Source organism: Lissotriton vulgaris, chromosome 5, assembly GCF_964263255.1.
Source record: "Lissotriton vulgaris chromosome 5, aLisVul1.2, whole genome shotgun sequence".
NCBI classification, from domain to species: Eukaryota; Metazoa; Chordata; class Amphibia; order Caudata; family Salamandridae; genus Lissotriton; species Lissotriton vulgaris.
This window is the reverse complement of record NC_141693.1, coordinates 1,625,046,730-1,625,072,649: the sequence shown is the minus strand read 5'-3', so window position 1 is coordinate 1,625,072,649 and position 25,920 is coordinate 1,625,046,730. Positions and strand designations below refer to the sequence as shown.

The following is a 25,920-nucleotide window of genomic DNA, read 5'->3' as shown; positions in this document are numbered from 1 at the left end:
TCTTGAAGCCGACGGTGCTGACGGCGAGAGCCTACGTGGGACAGATCGTGACTTGCTCCTGGACGTCGCAGATGCCCCAGAGCCCACGTGACAGCGGAGAGAAGCCTATCGACAACCGCCTGATTGCGCCCGACATTGCCTGGTTCCGTCCTGGTTCCACCCTGGTCACTGCTGAGTGACCCAGACTCTGTCCCCTCTGCTTTCAGGTACTTTTCTACTTCGATCCACCCTTGGATCGCACCGGACACTTCTGCTTCACAGCGCCTGCAGCTGCAACAGCTTCAAGCACCAAGAACCTGCGTGACAGAACCCGACGCCACTTCGACCCTGTGCACCCACGGCCTGTGGGTGAGGTAACTTTGCAACGCCGGTGTCTATACACTGGTACACACCTCTAGGGTCTGTGTCTAAAGTTTTGTGTTCCTAGGTTCAGCGGAAGTATCTTTTAATTCACTTTAACTGACTTTTACGCACCATTGACAGTGCATTGGTGCGCGCCGCACTTTCCGTGCTGCACCCGTCTCCTGTGGGCTACTCCCGACTTCTTCATTGCTTGTCCTGACTGCTCCCAGCGAATCTCTAGGCCCTAGGCCTAACCATTGTTCGATAAGTGTTACTTATACCACTTTTTTAATATATGGTCTGAGTGGCCACCCGCCCTCATCCATAAACGTGCAACTTTATATGTGTAACAGTGCTTTTGATTTAACGCTTGTGCCCCTTTCCTCATAAAGAGTACTGGGGAGTAATTTAGAAATAAATACATATATTTTTATAATATATACTTGTGTGGTGTCCTTTCATTTGATTACAGGATTGTATGTGGTAAAACAGCTCGCTTAACACGACCTCTTAAGTTAAGCCTTTAAGGCTGCTTAGTCCATGCTACCATTAGGATAGCTTGTCTACAAGGTTGACTTACAACCTGACATCTTTGGGGTTTGTTTGGACTGATACCAAGTGGTTCCAGAATTGGAAACACTACATATCAGGCCAACTTCTCACACCAGAGTCCTGCCCGTCTGCGCCCGTCCGCGGCCGGACGGGGCAAGGGGCCATTACCCCTAGTCCTTTAGACAAAAACTCTATTAGTTATGATAACACTACATTATATCGGTTAAGACCTACTGATATGGCGAAATGTCAACATACATTGGACCCTACTAAGTCTCTTTTATTATGCCAACACTGTCATAGGCACTTTAAAAAGCACGACCACCGGGACAGAGACCATACGTCCACTACACTTTACAATCTAGCACTTCTAAATTGTAGATCCTTGCCAAAACACTGCACAGAAATAGGACTTTTAATAGAAGAAATGGAATTGGATGCCATATTCCTGACCGAAACCTGGCTTCAAACAGGAAATGAACCAAACATCGTTCGCGGCCTACCTCCAGGGTACAATATCTGTAGAATAGACCCCAGCACAGGAAGAGGTGGAGGGCTAGCCATTATTTTTAAGGACAGGTATAGCTGTCGCCTCCTGCCTTCAACCTTTACAGAAGGAGAAAACCTTTTTTTTTCCCTAGAGCTATCTTCTACAGATTGTCTATCGGGCACTCTGATATATCACCCCCCAGAGGCACTCAAGGATTTCATTCCAAAATGGATTGCTCTAGCCTCAGAACAAGTGATAGCCATGGCCAATTACACCACTTTAGGAGACTTTAATATTCATCTAGATGATGTCTCTCTGTACACCACCAATAATCTCCTATCTGGCCTTCAGGCCTTAGGTCTTGACCTAAAATGTCCACTTCCTACTCACGGGAAAGGCCACTTACTGGATCCTGTATTCAGTGACCTGCAAAATCTTACTTCAGGAGACCCTATCCCTCTACCCTGGACCGACCATTTTTTGATTCCCCTGTTCTGGGTCACTAAAAATGCGCGAGAGGCACCTCCCCTCACTGTAATATATGACCGAAAGTGGGGTAAGCTACCTTTGGATAAATGGCAAACCACTTTAAAAGCCACTCAACCTAAAATAGGAACCAACATTGAAGAGGCAAATACCAACTTTAATATCTGGATCCAAAATACGTTGGACTCCATTCTCCCGAAAGTTATCACACAGAAATGTGACAGGAAAAACACTGCACCATGGTATAGTCCTCAACTAAGATTGTTAAAACAAACATGCCGTAGACTTGAGAGAACCTGGAGAGCTTCTCCCTCGAAAGACACAAAAGATACATATAGACAAGTTATCAGGAGCTACAAAAAGGAGATAAAAGAAACACAGGCTAAATTTTATGAGGAAAAAATAGCCACTGCCGCTAATTCTCCCAAAGAGATCTTTCGAATAGTGAAAACTCTGATTAACCCGACACAAACACCCCCAGGCAAAGAAGGAGCCCTGGAACGCTGTAACAAACTCGCAGCGTTCTTTAAAGAAAAAATAGAGACGATATATAACACCTTTCCCTCCAACCAAAATGATACAGATAGTCAGCATCTTACTAATTCAATCGGAGTGTCCATCTTAGACCATCTGGACCCTCTGACGCCAGAGACACTCAATACAATCATAGGTAAAGTAGTCTCAGGTTCTCCGACAGAAGCTGCACTGCCCAAACAGCTAAAAGCAATAATTAATTCTGTCCAAACTACTATAATGGACATATTAAATCTTTCCTTATCGACCGGTATAGTCCCCTCATCATGGAAGTGTGCAATGGTGAAAGCATTGATCAAAAAGCCTAGTCTGGACCCCTCCATTCTATCCAATTATCGGCCAATTTCCATCCTGCCACGGCACAGTAAATTGGTGGAGAAACATGTAAACAACATTCTCACCAATCATCTCGAATCAAACAGTCTGTTGGATGACACCCAGACTGGGTTTCGACCTAACCATGGTACGGAGACAGCACTGTTGCTAGTAACAGAAGAGGCAAGGAAATTTGTAGATGAAGGAGGAAGGGCAGCTATCATCCTGTTGGACCTCAGTGCAGCGTTCGACACTGTTAAACATTCCATCTTGACCAACCGCCTCAGAATGAGCGGGGTGTCGGGCGCTGCACTGAATTGGATCGCCTCCTTCCTCAGTGATCACCATTTCCAAGTCTTTTGAGGGAGATATAGTCTCATCTATTCAGCTGTTGGAATGTGGGGTTCCACAGGGTTCGGCATTGAGCCCAACACTATTTAATATTTACATGAAGCCGTTGGCAGCTGTGGTACATCCATTCGACATTAAGATAGTCAGCTACGCAGACGATACCCAACTGGTGGTATCGCTGGGCCAAGATGCGGGTTCGTCTGATAGGCTGACACCCTGCCTTGAAGCAGTAGCCGGATGGATGGAGGACTTCTGCCTCCGTCTTAACGGAGAAAAAACTGAAATCATGTTGTTGGGCAATGCCGCCCCTGCTTACACCATGCCCTCATGGCCCACATGTTTGGGTCCAGCTCCACTACCCAACCCGCACATAAAGAGTTTGGGAGTGTGGCTTGATGACAAATTGACCTTTAATCACCAGGCCACAATACTATCATCAACATGCGACAGCCTGTTAAGGATGATGCGAAAAATTCTCCCTCTCCTCCCTTTTGTAGCACGAAGAATCATGATTCAGGCCTTAATTCTTTCCAGGCAGGATTATGGGAACTCACTATACCTGGGAGCTTCTCTGTCCACCATTAACAAATTACAGGTGGTACAAAACAGTGCAGCCAGACTACTCCTCCAAGTCCCTAGGAGACAATCGGCCAAACAAGCTCTTCATCAGCTACATTGGCTGCCAATGAATGCCAGAATTCAATTTAAAACACTGTGCATAGCCTATAAAGCCATTTGGAAAACAGGCCCTAACATTCTCCACCCATTAATAGCACTCTATTTACCATCTAGGCCGCTTCGATCCAGCAACCAATTTTTAGCCTCCACTAGAAAGATAAAGAAAGCAAGATGGGGGGGCCGCTCCTTTTCACACCTAGCAGCTAAATTGTAGAACGCCCTTCCCCAGTCTTTAGGAGAGACACGTAGCCTGGCTGTCTTCCGCAAACATCTGAAGACACATCTCTTCAACTAGTGTCTTCACTGAATTGTCACTCTTGGTTCTGAAGCGCTACGAGGCCTCCGGGTAGTCTGGCGCTATAAAAATACTCTTTCAATTCAATTCAATTAAACAGTATTAGATTCTGCAGATAAAGTACAATACAAGAGTTTTCAGAGCTCTTTTCAACTTCAGGATCCACTCAGAGAGGAGCAACAGAGAGATCAATAGAGTCACCACCATCGCACCCATATTACAACGTGCCACCAACACCACTTTCAAGACCGGCTCCTGCCCCAACCACTGGAAATGCGCAGAAGTCAGGACCCTGCGCAAGAAGCCCTCAACAGACCGACGGACCCCAGGGACTACCGGTCAATCTCCCTCCTCCCTTCTGCAGCTAAAGTCGCAGAGAGGACCATCACTGCAGAACTGTCAAGATTCATCGAAGACAATGCCATCCTCGACCCCTCTCAATCCAGATTCCAAAGCAACCACAGCACCGAGACTGCCCTATTTGCCGCCACTGATGACATCCGCACCACCCTCGACCAAGGGCACACTGCGGCCCGGATACTACTGGACCTTTCAGCAGCCTTCGACAGTAGGGACTCAAAAAAAGGCAATAACGTATTCACCAGAACGTGACAATGACAGAGTTCAAGGCCGGGGCCTACATGACCCGTTGCGCACCAGGTGCCCGCTGTTGAAAGGTGACACAGCACGCAGCTTCTCGTCATTGCCTTTTTTCGAGTCCCTACTAGTTTACATGCATTGTAGCATGTTGAAACTCTTTGAGAGTTTTGTTATACTGTTAGATAAAGATATTATTTTTCTATACCGACCTGAGTTGCGTCCTCTTGTGGTGTCCTTACTGCCTTGTTATACATGGTCATAAATACTTCACACTCTGCCTCTGAGATAGGCCTAACTTCTTGTGCTACGTTACTACAGGGTTGAGCAGGGGTTGTCAAAAGGGATAGCCCACTTGCCCTGACTTAGAAAGAAGGGTCCCTGTTTGGACATTGGCGCCAGCCATTGCCAACTAGAGACCCCCATTTCTAACATTGGCGGTCAGTGGTGAGGATCAGGACTTGCATTTATGATCCACATACAATAACTGGTAGACCAAAGCGCAGCCACAATTTCTTTTTTTATTGTTTGGTTGCTTGTTCTAGGATTGACTTGTTGATCGCAGCCATGAATACTGCTAATACGGAGAGGCCAACCTCCAATGCTTTGGAGGATCTCAACTCCGGAAAAGAAACATCAGGAAAGATTAGATATCTATGCTGCCAGACAGCTGAAATCATTTTGTAAGCAATTCGCCGTTCCCGTGCTAGGTCTCTCTAGGACGCAGGAGTACCAGAGGTGCTGAAGGCCTGGTAGAGAGTCCGCTGGAGATGAGGAAGAGAATGCTGGAGGGCAGCAAGATGATGCAGTAGAGGGGGGGGGGGAGATAGAACACCCTCCAATTCAGGTTCTAGTGTGTCTCAAAGGAGCCAGTGTGTCTCAAAGGAGCCTGACCCAAGTAGAGCTGGAGCACAGGGAGAGAGATAGGAGGCATGGTTTGGAGATGGCTAAATTGGAAGGTCAGGAGGACGTTGAGAGTAAGAAGTTAGACATTAAGAAGAATTGATTGTCAATTGAACTCGAGAAAATGAAAATGGAGCATGAGAGAATGTTGAGGGAGATAGAATCAGGGCGAGGTGTGTCCCGGTCTCCCCCTCTGGTGGCAGCATACCTTTAGTAACTCCTGAAAGTAGAGTTTATATTCCTAAAGATGAAATTAAGGATTTTCACAAGAGTGAGGATATCGTTCAATGGTTTGCCGCATATGAAATAGCAATGTGTCCCACCGGGTCCCTGAGAAGGATTGGGGAGCGGGGTTGTGGGGACGCTTTTTGAGTGATGATAGAGATACCCTGTTGGAGCTGCCTGAGGAGAGCAGGATGGTGTATGCCCAGATGAAAGAAGCTTTGGTGACCCATTATGGTATGACCCGAAAAAATGTACAGGCAGAGGTTTAGAACCTATAAGTTAGAAGGTACCACATGGGTTGAATATATGTCTTATTTCTGCAGAGCAATGGATAGCAAAGTGGAAACATTTGAGCAGTTGTATGATTTGTTTGCCTGGGAACATTTTTCTATTAACTGTTTTCCAGAGCTACGCCAGCACCTGATTGATAGCAAGTTCACTAACCCTAGGAAGCTTGCTGAGGAGCGGACTGCTGATTGAGCACCCAGGTCCGCAAAGGTTTTGTGGGAGACTTTGCCAGAGGTGGGCAGGGTCCCCAGCAGAGAAGTGGGGGGGGGGGGACATGGGTAAGCCGAGGGAGTTCCAGAGAGGGCCCCAGAGTAATTCCCCAGTGATGTCCCAGCCTGCCCCGGAGAAGAAGCCACTGCCCCGACAGTTATGCCTGTTCAGAGGCGGCCACTCACTTGTTTCAAGTGTGGTCAAGTGGGCCGCCGGTATTATGATCCTCAGTGTCCCCAGAGGGACCCCAAGGCATCACCACCCGTGCACCATCCCGCCAGATTGCCAGTGTAGCCCTGGGGGCGAGGAGATTGAGGTCCAAGGTGGGTGGGATCCCGTAATTAACCCTTGTCTCGCTAGGAGACTTTGAGAAGGTCCCTAACCCCACACTGCCTAATAACACTAAGAAGTACAGGCAGTGGGTGACCTTCAATGGCCATAGGGTGGAGGATCTCAGGGACACCGGAGCTAGTGTGTCTGTTGTCAGCTCCAGGTTGGTGTCCAAAGAGCAGGTTGTCCCCATGCATTCTGCCCTGTAGTGTCAGCAGACAACTCAGAGAGCCAGTGTGAAGTGGTTCAGGTTCCCTTCGAGTGGGGGGGGAGGGGGGGGGCTCTCAGGAACTTTTCAAGTGGCTGTTAGGCCCACCATGCCTGTAGACTGTCTGTTGGGCAATGATCTAGAGAATTCCCTGTGGGCTATGGTGGAGAGAAAGACTCATTTGGAGATGTTGGGCCTGCCTGAGTGGGTGTGCACGACCACTCGGTCCATGACAGTTCAGAAAAATGTTCATGAGGGCTTGGAGCCTGAAATTATGGCCCAGGCCCCTGCCTTAAAGAGAAGGGGTAGGGGCGTGGGAAACCAGCTCCCGCAATTCCCACAGTCCCGGAGGGAGCAGACCCTGAGGGGGATGCCCTGGAACCTACAGGGGAACAAGTGGCTGAACTGGGGGACGTACCAGAGCGGACCCACTGGCAGCTGGAAGGGGCGCCTTCCAGGGAGGAATTTTGCGAGCAACAAAGAACCTGCCCTTCTCTTGAGGGGGTGCTGCAACAGGCCACCGCCCAGGCAGCAGGTGACCAGACAGGGTCACATTGGATCTATTGGGAGAATGACCTCCTTTACAGCGAGCCTAATGTTGCTGAGCCTGGGTCAGCCCGTGTGCTGGTGGTACCTCAGCGCTTCAGGACCTTCCTGCTGGGGTTGGCTTATGACGTGCCATTGGCCGGACATCTGGGGCAGACCAAGACCTATGAGAGGCTGGTCACCCACTTCTATTGGCCCCAGATGCGCAGGAGCTCAGATGCTCACTGCATGACGTGTTAGACTTGCCAGGCAAGTGGGAAGAGAGGGGGGAAGCTTAAGGCCCCCCTACAGCCCTTTCCCATTGTGAGTACCCCATTTGAGAGAGTGGGTATTGATATTGTGGGGCCTCTGGATCCCAAGACAGCCATGGGCAACAGGTTTATCCTGGTCTTGGTGGACTATGCCACCAGGTACCCTATGGCCAGCCCGCCCAGGACAGGGAGTGCACCAGTGGTGGGACGGGCACTCCTGGGGATTTTCTCCTGCATGGGATTCCCCAGAGAGGTGATGTCCGATAGGGAAACTAATTTCATCTCCAAGTGCATGAAGTCTCTGTGGGAGGAGTGTGGGGTAACATAAGTTCACCACTCCTTACCCACCCCCAGGGCAATGGGCTAGTTGAGAGATTCAACCAGACCATGAAGGGCATGATTATGGGCCTAGGTGAGCCCATAAGGCGTAAGTGGGATGTCCTCTTGCCATGCCTGTCTGCTTACCGTGAGGTGCCACAGAAGTCCTTAGGGTTCAGTCCCTTTGAGCTGCTCTACGGTCACCCGGTACGAGGGCCTCAGAGTCTGGTCATGGAAGGCTGGGAGCTATCTCCCAGAAAACCTCCCCAGAATGTGTTTAGTTACATGCTGGCCTTCAGAAACCAGACATGGCGTTTCAGGAAACTTGCTGAGGCAAACATGGAAGCCAGCCAGGAAGAGATGAAACAAAACGCTGGCACGATCAGAACGCCACTCTGATCGAGTTTCAGCCTGGACAAAAGGTTTGGGTCATGGCCCCAGTGGAGCTCTGTGCACTCCAGGATAGGTGGACCGGTCCCTTTGAGGTGGTGGACCGCAAGAGTCCTGTTACCTACCTGGTGGGCTTGCAGTCTCTCAGGAATCCATTGCGGGTCCTGCATGATAACCGCCTGAAGCCCTACTTTGAGAGGTCTGAAGTGGGCATGCTTCTAGCCACAGATGCTGGGATGGAGAAGGAGAGCAAGCCCCTTCCTGTCCTCCTGTGTGCAGGGGAGCGAGATGGGTCAGTAGAGGGTGTGGTCCTCTCCACCACCCTGACTCCTGAGCAGCAGGGTGATTGTCGCCAACTGTTGAGACAATTCAGTTACTTGTTCTCCCTGGTGCCCAGTGTCACTGATTGGTGTGTCCCTGACGTGGACACCGGGGACAGTCCTCTCATTAAGCACAAGGCTTACCATTGACTGATCGGGTAAGGCACTATATTAAGGATGAGGTTACCAAAATGTTTGCCCTTGGGTGATTGAGTCCTCTAGTAGCCCGTGGTCCAACCCAGTGGTCCTTGTCCCGAAAGCTGCAGCGCCTGGTGCTGTCATATAGATATACTTTGCCTATATGCTGTGTTAAGTTAGCATGAGCTTATTAGGAATTTAAACGCCATTTTACCTTTCTGCTGCTTCTGCACATGGCATATAGCTGTTGCTTTGAGCCTAGTAGAATGTTTTGATTCATGCGAGAATAATATGTTGTTACTCTGATATCAGCCTTGCTTGGTGAGCTGTGTCTGTTCAGTGAGTGCAGAAACCTTCAAGGATATCTCAACACAGTGGTTGTTATGAGGTCTGATCTTCGCACGTTCCTAGACATAACATGCATGCAGCTGCGGCCAAATTCTGGCTTTAGGCGCGTTTTATATTGCTTTGCACAAGAGCATACAAACACACTTGATGGTGCTTCACATGCAGAGAGCTGGTGGAAGATGATGTGATCCCTTACCACTAGGATCTTGAGGTATGGGGCCGCCCTGCTAAAACCCAAAGAGACCTTCTTAGATATAATATAATATACTAGCTAGGGAGGGTGAGAATTAGGTGTTACTGAACCCTATTCGTTTTAGCATTTTTACCATGCTTTCCCCTTTTGTGTTCTATGGACTAGTGACTATGCTGATTACTTTGTTTCTTATAATATGTTTGCTTGTATTAGCTAAGATACTGCGTTTGAGAACACTGCATTAGTAAATAAACATTTCAAATATGCACGCCTCCTCATTTACTCCTTGTTCTGGATTGAAATGATTGTGTAACGAAAGAGTGTTCATGTGTTCCACGTTACCTGAGGTGTACTAAGTCCATGTTTGGTTTGTCTAAGCATTGGGGGTTTGTGATCACCAATGAGACACTGTAGCTAGTCTGGTAGGGGATTTTGGGTACTAAGGTGAGTTTTGGCCCACCCTAATTCACTGAGGTTCCAAGTCTCTATGCACAGTTCTGTATGAGAACGGAATCCCTGCGACAGTGCCACCCCAGAACTTCGATTCTGCGTGGACTATCAGGCCTCAATTCAGTCACGAAGACTGACGCGCACCCCATCCCCAGAGCGGATAAGCTCGTAGATCGGTTGGGGGCTGCCAAATACGAATATGCGACGTTACAACGCCACATATTTCATCGCGGTAGGTAACAATGAAGACGTTACATCGTCCGCGTTGTTACCACGCATGGCATTACAATGCAAGTCGTTTCTATGACTTGCACTAGATGGCGCACTGGACTTAGGATTAGTATAAATTACAATTCCTACTCCAGTTAGCACAAGAGTCATCATTCACCTTGCCAGGCACAGCCCTGCTCGGATCAAAGAGTCAACCCTCGCCATGCCCTGAATACTGATCTCTCTCTCCAGCCAGGTCTGACCCAGCTGGCCCTGCTGCTCCAAAACCAGACGGCCAATACACATACTCGCCAAGTATAGAGTAACGCTTAGGCAAGAAACTACCGCGTTTTCAGAAGAGGTATTTCCAAACATGGGGTATAGAAACAGTCCTTACTAAAAGGTGTCTCTCAATGTCCTGAGCATAAACATATCAAACTCAAAGTTCCTATCAGGTTCCTAGGGTCAGATAGGATGATAGAAGGTAATCCTCAACCAGCCCATTCTGGCCTATGAGAACGGATCGTTTCACAATAGCGACAGTGAAAGGGAGGGTAACTCACTATTAGAATATGCTACACAGATCTAGGCATTATGGTTATCCTAATTCATACAGTCATCGTTAGACAAGGAGCATTCATGCTGTGGCACTGATTAGCAGTGGCACGGCGCTCAGAGCATCTAAATCCAGCCAACATAAAAGAGAGGAAGAGAAAAGAGAAAGGGGGACCCACGCCAATGATGCCAGGTCTAACACATCCTAAAGACGATAGCAACATTGTTCCTCTTGCACCCTGAATAGATTGCAAAAGTGAGCACCTTGATAGAAATGCAGTTAGATTTGACATGTGATGCACCACATGTCTGATATTAAAGATGATATGTCAATGCATATGGAGAAGAATCTTGGTGTATGAGCAATAGGATCACTGATATCCTGAATTCTCCGAACACTGGAATATGGAAACTATTGGTAATATGAAACTACTTTTCATATCTGTAATATAAAACTACTTTTCATCAGTCTACATTGCTGAGAAAGTATATGGGACACTGAATCCGCACTCAGACCAAGGAGTGCAATCAAGGCCGGACATAGCTAGAGTGCGGAGCTATAAAGTTCAGAATATGGCATTAAAATTGGCACATGAAAAGAGATCTCAACTACGTTAGATCAACAATATCGTTCTTTCCAGACTTTATATTAGCGCTTCAGAAGACCAGCAGGTCATTCAGTAGCAAAAGTAGTTTCTTAATGTGTTTTAAGCAAGGCTCTCTGTTTTTCCCTTTTTACTGATTTTTACAGATAAATACAGACAGAAAACCATTTTTTCCTGTATGTATTCATTTTTAAACGTAGATAAAAATGAAAATTATTTTTTTGGAGTGATTCTAAATGCTGTCAATCATGACTTCAAGGCCAATAGCTGCGAGGATTGAAAGGTAAAGGGGTTGAAAAAGGTAAAAGAATTTTAGTAAAGAGCCTCAACCCCTTCCCTGCTCATGACGAGCTCAGCTCGTCATGAGGCACAGTGGAGCTGTGCTGATGACGAGCTGAGCTTGTCATAAAAAAAGGAGAATAGCAATTTCCAGCACAGGCTGGGAATTGTCTTAGCAGCCAAGGTGTTAAAGAGCAGTAGATATGTGCAACCTGTATGTTAACAATTGCATGTTTTATTATAAAGGCATATTTTATAATCCGAGTGTGTTGGTATCAGGCGTTCAGGCATGAGTGCATATTTATTGGTTAAATTAATGTAGAAATATACTACTGCAGCTTCATTTTTCACAAACCCCAAATTTAATATGGATCATTACAGATAGAATAAGCGAAAAATAAATACAGCTAATTACAGATGGAAATGTCAGAAAAATAAATACCATAAAACCGGGAGCCCTATTTTAAGCTATTTTATTTCCAGCATGGCTCAAATTCATGGTGAATGGGAAGATGCATACGATTACTAAAGTGATACTGCAGAGAATGTCACCTGTGACCGAAAACAGGGAAGGGAAGGAAACAGAGAGAGCCAATTGACAATAACAACTGAACCTTCTGCTCAGTTTTTTAGGTATCGCCTAAGCAGCGCTTGCACTGTTTTTACAAGACATACTGTATTCAGGATATGGACATAAAGCTCCGCCCACTTTCCAAACATCTTTTTAATTGGCTCCTGTAACTGCTTTTTGTAAATTGTGGCTTTTCATTAGTCAATAGGCTTGGTAGTCCCTCCTTAGTACCGCCTTTTTTCTTGTTGTAACCTCCCATGAGGACAGGCCCTGTTATAAGTTTTGTTACTCTAGCCGTTGTAATTACAGCCTCAGAGCACTATTTTTGTAATAGGTTTGTCCTGCCTGCCGCCGCAGGCAAGATACGCTCTCCCGTAACTCTTATTTTTTTTAATTTATTTATCCACCGTAGCCTGGCATGGCTGCAGTGATGGCGGCCACACCTTTCTTTTATTAGTTGCATCAAGCCAAAGGGCTGCATACCCTTTTTTCTCTTTATTTACTTTGGTTATAATGGCGGCACCCGTGCTTTAACTTTAAACATCTTAAGCTAAAGTAAGGTGCCGCGATTGCTGCAAAAGTAAAGAAATAGAGAAAAAACGTTTTTATATTTCTTTACTTTTGAACCAATCGTGGCACCTGCACTTTAGCTTAAGATGTTTAACGCTAAAGCGAGTGTGCCGCTATTATAACTAAAGTAAATTAAAAGAAAAAAATGTGCATGGCCGCCATTTGTTTCTATTTATTTACTTTTGTTACAATCGCAGCATCCTCGCTTAGGCTGTAAACATGGAAAGCTAAAACCGGGTGCGGCAATTGATTGCTGCTGGTAAAACGTCTGCAATGATAGTTACAGTCAAAACCAAACCAGGAGCAAAAAAATAGAAGGTCATTTGCAAAGGTTGCCACAACGTTTCCCAGGCACTAGCCCGAGGAGGGAACCAGAGGCAATAGGGTGCTGGTGGACGGTCAGCCTCCAATCAATTATAGTAAACACAATAAAGACCGTTCCCAGCTTCAGACCAAAATAGAGTGAGATGCCTAGTAACAGTGGGGCATCTCACAAAAGGTGATAGACTGGCATCACACACCACCAGGTGTCATGCTTCATCATCTGCCAGTCCTCGCCCTCCAGAAACCGCATTTGGTGGAGGACGGGCATGCACCTGGAGACAGGGATGCACTTCTAAGTGAGTGGGGGCCCAAAGTGAAGGAAAGAGAATATTAAAAACCCATCACAGTACACCCATAGACCTTTTATTCAGAAGGTAAACTGTGTGGGGTTAAAATAGAAAGTGTGGTGAAAAGGGATCCTATCATCCCATCATCACTGTGTGTTTTTTTTAATATAAAAGGGTCAACATGTTTCTGCCATTCGTCCTTATGGGTACATGGCATTCGTCAGGACCAGATTAAGGAGGGGCTCCAATCTTACCGAACGTTTTGGCAGTACCACTCTATGGGAGTGAACACTGCCACTCTCCACTGGTTGGGTCCCCATTCAAGAAGGACGACTCGCATTTGCAAAGGTTGCCTGCTTACTTTCCTGTTACTTACTGATGTATCTAAGTGTCAGCATGGTACAAATCAGGGGAAACATATTTGCTCACATTTTGTTCATGTGCATACAAATCAGAAAAAAGTGAGGTAACACTGTCAAAATGTACTGCATTATTTGCCTTTTCTAGCCACGTAATTTAGACAGCACAACAATATAATTTAGTACTCCCCCGTATTCTAATTCCATCAGGCAGCCCTGATTCAGGCTGACAGCATTACCAGTGGCAAGCAAGACTCAATCTGTTTTCCAAAGGCATAGCTGCAAGTTGCCTCATGTCACGTGTAACATCTAAGCCAATCTATGCTTTTTTTTGGTTGCTGAACGCAACTGCAGTATGGAACTTGTAGTTGCACTTTTAAAGGCGTAAGTATCAGTGGAAAACTAGTCATACAAACTGCTGCTGGCTAAAATGCTGGTAAAGGCTGGATATGAGAGTTAATAGTGGGCAACTCAGTATACCCTTGAGGGTTTGGGCAAAAAGTATGATAGGGTGAAGATACCTTCAAGGGATTTTAGTAAAACAAGAATTTTGGAATCACTTAAGGAATGAAATCGTGTGGGCCTAGTGATTTGAGCCCACTAGTGCTGGTTATGCAACAACAGACATTGATGTATATTCAAGACTGTCACTTGTGAGTGATCAGAAAAAGGAGAGAGCAAAAAGGGATTGAAAGACTGGTGTATATTTAAAAAAACTATTTAATCTTTTATCAAATCAAGTTAAAATGTTGGGTACAAGATGAACAGCAATGACGCAGAAGGGAAAATACATTAGTCTACACAGCCCTTACTACATCAATTGCTCAAGCTTTTCTACCTATCACAGAATTAATTGAACATTTAATGGTAGATAAAGCCACAGTCGACGTTTCGGTCTCTATTCTTTCGTGTGAGAGACCATCCTCAGGACATGGATTTCAGATCTTGAGTACCCTAGAAACGATAACAGATTAATAATTAAAATACTGTCTCTACCCATTGAGGGGATAATCTACATCATATATATAACACCCAAAACTCGGTAAAGGCTGGAGGCATCCCACACAGAATGGGATAACTTGACAGCTATGCAATCGACTCTGCCCCAGCCCTAATTCCAGAGCCCAGTCCACCTGTCCTCTCTTACCTGTATTGTGATGCAGCTCACAGGTGCAGCACCGAGTATACGAGGAATGGTTCATAAATCGTAAATTATATTAATCTTTGCAGTGCTTCTTCAGTGCTTGCCAGATACACAATTTCTTTTGCAGAGGGCTGTTTCACGCGGATGTGCGCCTGTAACCTGTCCATAACTCTGCAGTCTGCTGGGATTCCTGTAACAAATGGAGCCTCAGACCACTGTACTGGAGAGCGGGACTGGAGAATGATGAGAGAGAGAGGGGAAAACTGCTAGAAACTGATTTTGAGCAAACGGATTTGTCAGTGTGACTTATGACTGCTTGTCGTTTAACTGCTGTGGCTCTGTTTTCTCGGAGATACTGTTTCGACATGAAAAGAGCAGAGATAATGCTATGCCTTTGTTCTTGTTCACATGTATGTATGATATGTGTGGGGATATGTAAATGAAACCAGAAAGTAACGGTGCAAAACTAAACAATAGTTGACCACAAGTGCATAATACAGACATGTGCGGCCAGTTTTCTATAGTTTATATGCGCACCCATTATGAATTAAGATGCCTCAGTATTTTGGTACTGGAAAATGATACTCCAGTGTATTGTTGTTGATTCCCACTCTTAACCACAGTGTCTCTGCACCCCAGCACTCTTCACCAAGTCTGCAGTGTGCGCAACGCTGATTCAAGGAGAGACAGTGTCACAAGGATGTTAGAAGTGACTATGATAAATGAAAGGACTAAAAAGGCCATAAGGTAAATGAATTTAGGGAAATATTGCACAGCCACGTGAAGAATGTGAAACACCGGCCAAGTGAGAAGAAAAAAAAGTAAAAGAATACCATGTTAAATATTTTACCTTTCAGAGAATACCCTCAAGCCCACAGAAATATCAGCCCTTTGCACGGTGGCAATTGCCCGCTGTGGTTGCCGGCCTTTCACCCCGACACTCACTCTGGGGTAAGAAACTCTAGATAGAGCTGTCTGTATAGCACCATACTGTTTCTCTCTTACTTATCTTACTCTTCTCTTTATTTTCCCTTCTCACTCGTGTAGTACCCAGCTGGGTCCAGTGTGAGTATTCCGGTGTTTCACATTCTTCACGTAGCTGCGCAATATTTCCCTAAATTCAGGTACCTTATGGCCTTTTCAGTCCTTTAATTTATCATATTCACTTCCAACATCCTTGTGACACACTCTCTCTCCTTGAATCATGGATTTCCCTACATCAATAGGTCCTGAAGAGACCCTACATCCTTTAAAGGGTCAAAACGTTGTGGACAACTGTTCAAAGCGAACCATAGTGATCAACTCTGACTATTATATATAGTGGCTGTGATTATTACATGATTGTAGATGGTCGTCTTTCAAAATAATGGAAACCAAGTTGTATGTGTCACAAATTCACAAAAAAACTTTTCTGTTTCTTTTTTGGTTCCATTCACACTGGGGACACTAAGCACTATTCGAAAAAAACTGCTTTGTTTTTGTATAAAAAAAATCTGTTGTATACACAAAACAGAAGTGTTCTGGGTCTCCTTTCCGCCTGACATCCAAGTAACCCATAATTATTGCGATTGAGCACAGTATTATCAATATAGATTAGTAGCTTTCCGCAGCAACCACTGTTTCTGTCACAGATAAATCACGCTGGTTCCTAGTGAGTAGGGTGACCCTTGTCCTTGTTTGCAAAAAAAAAAAGCTGAAAACAAAAGGCAAATGCTGTAATATTGGGACAGGAGAAGGAGTTTTGCATAGTGGTGACACACCCAAGATTGAGTAAAAGAAGGAAGGAAACGGGGGGGGGGGGGCATGATACCTCTGGGCAATTTTAAATGTGAAGGCAGAATGTAGAGTGGAGTTTCTTTGCGGGGGGAGGCACCCACATGCCTGGCTCAAAGAGGCAAGATAAATTAAAAGTAATAACATAAGTAATACAATGAACACCTTCTGCACATAACTGCAGTTGCTTCTCTATTCTGGCATGCACTTTGATCTTATGTTGATCCCTGACACAGATGTCAATAACTAAAGGCTATGGTTTATCTACGACAATTTCACATGATATACTGCCAGAGGCTCCACTCGCACACCACTAGAAATAACCATAAATCACAACCAGAGATGTTTACCTGGTGGTACTGCATTCCCCATGAACTCGGACACCGAGTTATCAAAATGGCCATCTTCAAGTTCCTCTTCTTTTTTGATAACAACACAATAAAATTCATTTGGCTCCTGAAAAAAACAAAGATTAACAGTAAACTGAGTACTTTTTCCACTCCGTTATGGGTATTCACAATCGTTTCTTAGATTTTGCACTCAAAGCTGGTTCACAATTATGAACGAACTAAGGATCTAAAATACTGAAATAAGAATAATTTCTTACTCTTTCAAAGTACACATACATTTGCCCTTAATGTTAGCTATTATTTAGTAACCTTCACTTCACAAACGGGAGCAGTCCAATGTACATGCAAGTCACTAAAAAGAGTAGCACACTAATGATTGTTTTATTTATCCCTGTGGCTGAGTACACTGGTTCGTTTTTAAGTTAACTTTAGAACCCTTTCTTCTCATATTTACATTTTATCCCTAAATAGTTTTTTATTTCTCTGTCACCTGTGAAAATGGATGTGACCGGTGGTCCTTCACACACTTTCTGCATCAGTTAAAAATGGCCTTTTAGCGTGGATACCCCCAATTCCTCGCTGATCTTTACTGTTGTTTTCTACACTTTTCCTACTGGAGCACATCTGTCCAGTGCCCAATATATGTGCTCTGATCCCTAAAACATGTAGAATTTGGCTAATCTGTGAATGGCTTATTTAACTTTTCTATAAGGCCATAGTATGTGGTGCAGAAATACAACCACAGGGCATGAAACGTTAAATGACATCTATAGACTACACACCTATTGTGTCACCCACTAGTGTGATTGAAGAAATAATGGCTTCAGGCACACCACTATAGCCTTACTGCTACAGTTTGAAACGTGCAGTGCAACCGTCTTTAAAAAGGTAAAACCTCTTTTAAATATTAGTAAGTCATCCCTAGGTAAACCTTTTAGCCTGCAAGGTAGGATGTATGGTATTTAAAATTAAGACATGTAGAAAATGAATGTTGCCATGATCCTAAAGATGCAAGGTCCGAAAAGCTATTTTCACTGTGACAGGTCTAGCTGTCCTGTGTAGAAAACCAGAATACAGATTGAAACATTAATAGTGTACCTCAAAAGCAGGACTAGATAAAAAAAAAATGTAACCACTATTTTAACCATTATTAAAAATACAATTCAATGGTGAAGTCGTATTTTTGATAAATACTAAGGAAACGTAACTACTAGAAAGTTACCCTTTACTTGTATGAAATTTCAGAAGACTAATTAGCTCTTACGTGTGTAAAATGTGTAAAATGCCTCACAGTAACAAGGAATAGTCTGACCTACCCTCCCCCTCTCCACATATGACAGATGCCTTTCCGCGCAGCGGTCGCGCCCCATGCGCGCCTAAGGTGCGCCAAAGGTAAGCCCGTCTACGCCCGTCCGTGCCTGGACCGCGCCCAGCGCCAGACCCCCTGGTCCTCGCAAAACCCACCCAACCCGCATAACGTATGACGCCGCTACCCTCTTTGCTCTTAACCCCGGACGCACACCACAATGCTGCGAAGCTGCCCCAGGACACACCCATGGACCCTTCGCCTGCCACTCCTGCAAGTTCGCCTGCATAAGGACCCACACCAAATCCACTAACTCCAAACACAGCTCCGACTCTAACCACCTGAAGTGCATCCTGCTAAACACCCGCTCGGTCCACAGACACGCCACTGAACTCTGGGACCTACTCAACACTGCATCGCCGGACGTCGCCTTCCTTACAGAAACCTGGATGAACGCCTCATCAGCGCCCGACATCGCCATAGCCATCCCGGACACTTACAAGATCATCCGAAAAGACCGCACCAACCAAACAGGAGGAGGCATCGCCATCGTACATAAGAACACCATCCGAATCTCGACCAGCTCCGACGATAACCTCGCTACTGCCGAACACCTTCACTTCCAGATCCACACTGACCCCAGGACCACACTTAGAGGCACCCTCATCTACAGACCACCAGGAACCCGCACACAAATCAACGAAGACATCACTGACTTCGTCAGCCCACATACCCTCACCTCTGAGAACTACATTCTACTGGGAGACCTCAACTTCCACCTGGAAAAGAAAAACGACAGCAACACCACCACCCTCCTGGACAACCTGGGCAATCTCGGACTCAAACAACTTGTTGACACCCCAACCCACCTTGCCGGACACACGCTCGACCCTATCTTCACCTCCAGCAAACACATCTCCTTTGATCACACCACAGCTCTCCATTGGACGGACCACAGCTGCGTTCACTTCAGTTACAAAAAGACCTCGACCCACAACCCCCCACAACCTATTCCTCGTAGAAACTGGAACAAAATCACCACCGACCAACTCTTCACTTCGCTTAACCAGAACCCTCCTGCCATGTCATCGGACCCAAACCACGCTGCCACCAAACTCACACAGTGGATCACCCACAGAGCTAACGAATTAGCACCCTTGAAAAACTACCAGATCAAACAAGGTAGCAAAAAGGCCCCCTGGTTCAACGATGACATTAAGAAATCCAAGAAGTTCTGTTGTACTCTCGAGAAAACCTGGAGAAAAAACCCAACCACTGACAACCTGACCACCTTCAAGGACGCCACCCGCAAACACCACCAATTGATCCGATCCACCAAGAAATCATCATTCAAGGATCGACTCGACAACAACGCCCACAACAGCAAGGAACTATTCAACAACGTCAAAGAATTTACCAACCCCACCGCCGGCACCAACGAAATCACTCCCTCCCAAGAACTCTGCGACTCTTTATCCTCTTTCTTCCACAACAAAATCGCCGACATGCATAACAGCTTTGAAAACCAGTCAGAAGAACAGTCCACTCCACCCACCTCCGAACCAAAACAGCACCCTCACAACCTTTGCGCCTGGAACCCAATCACTACTGAAGACCCCATCCCTCTGATGAACTCCATCCACTCAGGATCGCCAACCGACCCATGTCCCCACCACATTTTCAACAAAGCAGACTCCATCATCGCACCCCATCTCCGCGATGTCATCAACTGTTCCTTCAACTCCGCTGCCTTCCCAGAAAGCTGGAAACATGCCGAACTCAGCGCCCTTCTGAAGAAACCCACAGCAGACCCCTCTGAATTTAAGAACTACCGCCCCATCTCACTCCTCCCATTCCCTGCCAAAGTCATTGAGAAAGCCGTCAATAGTCAGCTCGCCGCCTTCCTTGAATCCAACAATTCCCTCGACCCCTCACAGTCCGGCTTCCGAGCCAAACACAGCACCGAAACCGCCCTCATCGCAGCTACAGACGACATCCGAACGCTACTGGACAACGGAGAAACAGTTGCCCTCATCCTACTTGTCCTCTTCGCCGCCTTCGACACAGTCTGTCATAGCACCCTCATTCAACGCCTCAGCAACGTCGGAATACAAGGAAAAGCTCTGGACTGGATCATCTCGTTCCTCGCCGGGAGAACCCAGAGAGTCCGCCTCCCCTCATTCAAATCAGAGGTCACCGAAGTCATCTGCGGCATACCACAAGGATCATCACTCAGTCCCACCCTCTTCAACGTTTACATGAGTCCCTTCGCATCCATCGCGCGAAAACACAACCTCAACATCATTTCCTACACAGACGACACCCAGCTGATCCTCTCCCTCACCAAAGGCCCAAACACAGCCAAAACCAATCTACACGAAGGAATGAAATAAGTAGCCGAATGGATGAAGAACAGCCGTCTAAAACTAAACTCGGACAAAACGGAAGTCCTCATCTTAGGATCATCCCCCTCTGCCTGGGACGACTCATGGTGGCCAACGGCCCTGGGTACAGCACCCATACCTACAGATCACGCACGTAACCTGGGCTTCATCCTAGACTCCTCCCTCTCGATGACCAGACAAGTCAACGCCGTCTCATCTTCATGCTTCAACATCCTTCGCATGCTCAAAAAAATCTTCCGTTGGACCCCCACCGAAACAAGAAAGACAGTCACCCACGCACTGGTCACTAGCCGACTGGATTATGGAAATACCCTCTACGCCGGAACCACAGCCAAACTACAGAAAAAACTCCAACGCATCCAAAACGCCTCAGCCAGACACATATTGGACATCCCCCGTCAAGCTCACATTGCCGGTCACCTGAAAGACCTCCACTGGCTTCCCGTCAACAAGAGAATAACGTTCCGCCTCCTCACCCATGCACACAAGGCCCTCTACGACCTAGGACCCGAATGCCTCAACACACGACTGTCCTTCTACACACCCACCCGCCAACTACGATCATCCATTCTAGCCCTCGCCGCAATTCCGCGCATCCATAGATCTACCATGGGAGGAAGATCCTTCTCCTACTTAGCGGCCAAAACCTGGAATTCTCTCCCCACTCACCTCCGCCTTACACAGAACCACCTCTCCTTCAGAAAGCAGCTAAAAACCTGGCTATTCGATAAGTAATGCACACACCCTCCCTCAAGCGCCTTGAGACCCTCTGGGTGAGTAGTGCGCTATACAAATTCCTGAACTTGAACTAGTTTGGTTACTGACAAACTCCACTTTTGTACTACCAGATGTAGGTCTCAGGGGTTGAGATGGTTACAGTTCATTTCATTTTGGATTTTTGTGTTAGAGGTGGCAGGACGCTGATGATTTCCCTAGTACACTCCCATACAAACCCTAGCCCTCCAAGCCAGAGTTTAGTGTGGTAGACATTTTCTCCATCTTGAAAAAGGGCTGGCACATGGTATTTCGGGTCTGTTTGCAATAGAGCAAAGAGCAACTAATGAAAAAGTGGGTAAGGTTGCCTCTGGGAACTTTTACCCCATTGGTTAGGGAGTGCTCAGGAGCCTTCCCTACCCACTAACTGGTGTCTAGCATAACTGCTGGTCTTCAACACGCTGCATGAGATGGATGGTGGTGGTGCCCAAAAACTAGTCTACAAACGTCATACCATAACTAGCCCAAACTGTATGTTTGTTTTGTTGTTTTGCCTACGTATGGGAAATGGTTACATTCTCATTAAGGCTGCATTAACGTTGATACACTGCAGGCTGGGATTGGTAGCTGGGGGAGAGGAAGGGAGATTAATACTACTGAATCATAGTCATGATATTCACCTCTTGTCAAGAATGGGACAGATCTGCCACACCACAGCAACACAGAGTGATGATGAACTGGAATGGTATACATTACATGACACCCAGATCAAACGGCCATTAAGACTATTATCCTGGATTGTAAGAGTGCTCAATTATTCCCATAAGAGAAAACAGTAAGATTAGAGGCGCCTTCTTGCCTACATGCACAAAACCGAAATAGAATTCCTTTAGCCACGTCTCACTGCAGGGTGTAGCCAACATTTTTTCTGCCCTGATGATGACCCAGTGCCTAAATTAGCCCTGTTTGGCCCCACAACATTAGTAGTAAATGTTTCCTATTTTCCTGGCACTCTCCTATGTCCCTTCCACATTTACTACTACAACATACCCCAACACAGAAACAAATAGGAGGAAGAAGCGTAAACTTCACATGTAGGTTTGTGAATAGCATTGTGTAGTACTTTAGCAGTACAATAGTAGTACTATTAAGTGTACTACAAAAGGCAATTTTTGTGTACGCCCTCGAGTGTGCTGTCAACTATCCACTGCAGTGGCGGCTGCCTTGGAACAGGGGCGGGAGGGCGGAGGGGTGATGGATTATAAAAAATTAAATAAACGTATTGCTGCAGCCGCACACCTCTCCTCCGTCTTCTTTCCTCTGCACTGGCAGCACCGGAAGCAGACTCTCCCAGTCAATCACGATAGTATCAGGATTAGTCTGTTTGGCTGCTCAGGCAGTGCCTTGGAGACTCAGCATGTTCTCCATTGAGCTGTGCAACACAGCCGGGTGGAGAACATGGTAAGTGTGCATAAATGTTTGGCTGACCAAACATTCAAGCACACTTAGGGATTGCAAACCACTCCTCACTGTGCTCAGCTCCGGCCCCACCTGGCTACAGTCCTGCACAGAAAAATAAAATGATAATAAAGTCTTGTTATGATCATTTTATTTTTATTTTTGCACTGTTCAAATAGCATTGGGGCGACGCTCATCCACCTTGACGGAATAGCTGCCATTGGAGAACAGAATCAGTACGCCATCTTGGGATTGTGGTGCTCGGGGATCCATCGGTTGTAATTACAAATAGATAAGGTACTAGAATGGATAACTGACACAGTGAACAAATAGTTAATACTACCTCTTTAAGTCTGGGCAAATCGCAATCACGAAAATGATGATTCACCCCAAACTGCTTCATCTTGTTGCCAAAATAACCATTGCTCTAAAGCTAGCCTTGATCATTACCCTCACATAGCTCCTTACTAAACTGATATGGGCTGGTACACCACCTAGGGTGGAGTGTAAAACACTTACATTGCCCTTTGAAAATGGCATTCTACCGACCCCCCACCTAAAGCTTTACTTTCAAGCTGCTTAGGTGAGATTTGTCTTTTTGGTTTCACAGATTAGGTGAAATGGCCCGTCCTGCAGTAAAGTGGCAGTGTCATACTCCCTCAAACCTTTTACTCCCTCAAACCCCTTGTGCTGGTACCAATCGGTGGAATGATGGGGCTTTGTTTCAGTATTGGCTAGTACTTGGAGACGCATGGCGAATGGAATAGTACTAACAAGGCCCGTTCACCACTGATACCAATACAAGAGAACCAATGGGTGCCTTTGATGCCCCAGATTAAAGCTCATAGATAGTATAGAACAACAAACAAGGGCTTTGACTCATCCACAGTAAAGCAGAGTCCAATACTAGAGTAAACAAAAGAGTTGCAAATACTGTGACTGATTTCACAGACAAACAACAACTCAATTGGGGACCAGACTAACAATGAATCAATTGCTAGCCGGCTGTTGAAACAAATCAAATATATTTATTTTGATATCTTGATATACCTTATTTTTTGTATAAACAAACAGACATTAGCAAAATACTTTTTGTATTTAGTATATATATATGAAAAAGAGACAGACAAGAGATGAAGGAAATAAATTACGAAGTAGGACCGACAGTCCGTGTAGTGAACAAAAAATCTTTCACACATCAGTCATTCCACATTTACACTCACATTCCTTCCATACCATACTGAACACTGTGCATGTGAAATAAGACAAACAAGGGAGTGAAAGGAGGTCAAACAAGCAGAGTCAGGAACAAATCAGAACAAACCACTCGAGAAATTGTTGAACAATACTTAATATCACAACAGTTATATGACAAGCATAGTATGTACAATTCCTTCTGACCAAACGAAACCTAACAACAAAAGGTACACAAGGTCGACGCGTTTCGAATCGGACCCTTTGTCCGATTCTCATCAGGACCAGAATATCTGAAAAAAGGAAAAGATTTCCTTTAGTATATTGCGCTTCATATAAGGAGTGTGAACAGCGACCGACAAAGCCAAACAAAGCCTCCTACCTGTGTGTGTTTTCAGCGTTAAGTCACGAACAAGTTGCTGTGGACAGAGAGTTAGCCCATAGTTAGTAATTACAACGAGCCTGCAGTCGTCTAATGAGGTGAAAACTGGGGGGCATACGGTCACAAGAAAGTACCTGCATTAAGTGTTGAATGCTTAGTCCAAATAAAGCTGCGTAGAGTGAGGGTCGTCAGGGAGCCATCACAAAAGGGCGCTTGCTGCGTGAGGGCTGTGAACATTAAAGCACAGGCACCATAAGTTGTTTACAGTGAGGGCAAGGTCTCACTGAACGAATATTCAAAGATCATAATGTGGCGCTAAAATACCTGTGGAGTGTGTAGGTCGGGAACCGCTTCGGGTCAATTTAATTAGGGCGACAGATCAGCAAATAACAGCCGCTGGCTGAAAAAGAAGAAGAAACCGGACGAGCACGTTAGGTTCTTAGACTCGTAAAATGGGAACGTCCGTGGGACGGTGCAGCGTGGCAGTATTACCTTTAGTAAACTCCTTTTGCAGTGTGGACCGGGGCGTCTCTCAGTCTTCATGAACGCCGGTCTTCATGATCTGTATACGGGCAGGAACAGTTAAAAGAGGACGCGAAAAACGCAAGGTTTTCAAACTCGGTCACATGGTCTAAGGGAGGATTGTGGGAGTTGTAGTTTCAGTTTGCAAAAACGGGGAAGGCAAATAGCCGCAGATATGTATTAGAGGACTAGAGACACTTCAGAGAGTTCATTTAACCCATTTAGGACAGTGTTGAATTTTAAGATGAGGGTAGCTTCCCGTTGGCAAAGTTTTTCCTCAATGTCGCCGCCCCGTATGTCCAGTTCCAGCTTTGAAAGTACAGTCCATTTAATATCCTGTTCCGTGTGTCCAGCAGTAGTCCAGTGGTTAACAAGCGGTGCGTTCGCGACAGCTTTTCTCACTCTTGATTTATGTTGGCAGATGCGCTGCCTAATTTCCTGAGATGTTTTGCCTACATACAATTTTTGGCAGGGGCATAGAATTCCGTATACAACATTTCTAGATTTACAATTAGTGAAAGTGAGGTGCCTCCAAAATATGCCATTGTAGGAAAAGACATCGCCCTCAATAGTTTTGTCGCAACAAACACAGGTGCCACATTTATGGTGCCCCCGTATGGGCTGTAGCCCAAGTAAATTTCTTAGTGTGGGTGGTTCCTTTACAGGGACTGCTGCACGAACTAGAAAATTGGCAATGCTTTTTTCTTTTTTAAATGCAAACAGGGGTGGTTGGAGCAAGCTATCTTCGAGGTGCCTCACTAAGTGCCAGTTCTGATTGATGGCTTTCTTAAGTTGATTTGCGTGTGGGCAAAATGTCGTAACACATACTGTTCTCTCGAGATTTCGCTTCTTCTTTTTCTCCAGCAAGGTCTCACGTGGGGTCCACCATGCTCTGCGCATGGCATTCTTGAGCAATTTTTTGGGGTACCCACGTTCCAGAAGACGTTCCAGCAGTTTTTGGGCGTGATCAAAATATTCTTCTTTTACTGAGCAATTACGCCTGATTCTTAAAAATTGGCCAAAAGGGAGATTTTGGCGAAGATTTCTCGGGTGATTACTGGTGTAATGTAATGCCCGGTTTCGATCATTTGCTTTCCTGAATAGAGTTGTTGCTAATGTCCCTTCCAGTGCATAGACTTTGACATCAAGGAAAG

General features: G+C 45.8%; 1 protein-coding gene across 1 annotated transcript in view; it reads right to left on the bottom strand.

Annotated features, from left to right (window-relative positions):
* LOC147716857 (uncharacterized) overlaps positions 1-25,920 on the bottom strand; it is a 159,707-nt gene that overhangs the window by 91,158 nt on the left and 42,629 nt on the right. Inside the window, exon 2 of the mRNA XM_086923768.1 lies at positions 16,786-16,891. Within this exon, the coding sequence (XP_086779894.1) occupies positions 16,786-16,891 (106 nt within the window). The remainder of the gene's footprint in view (positions 1-16,785; positions 16,892-25,920) is intronic.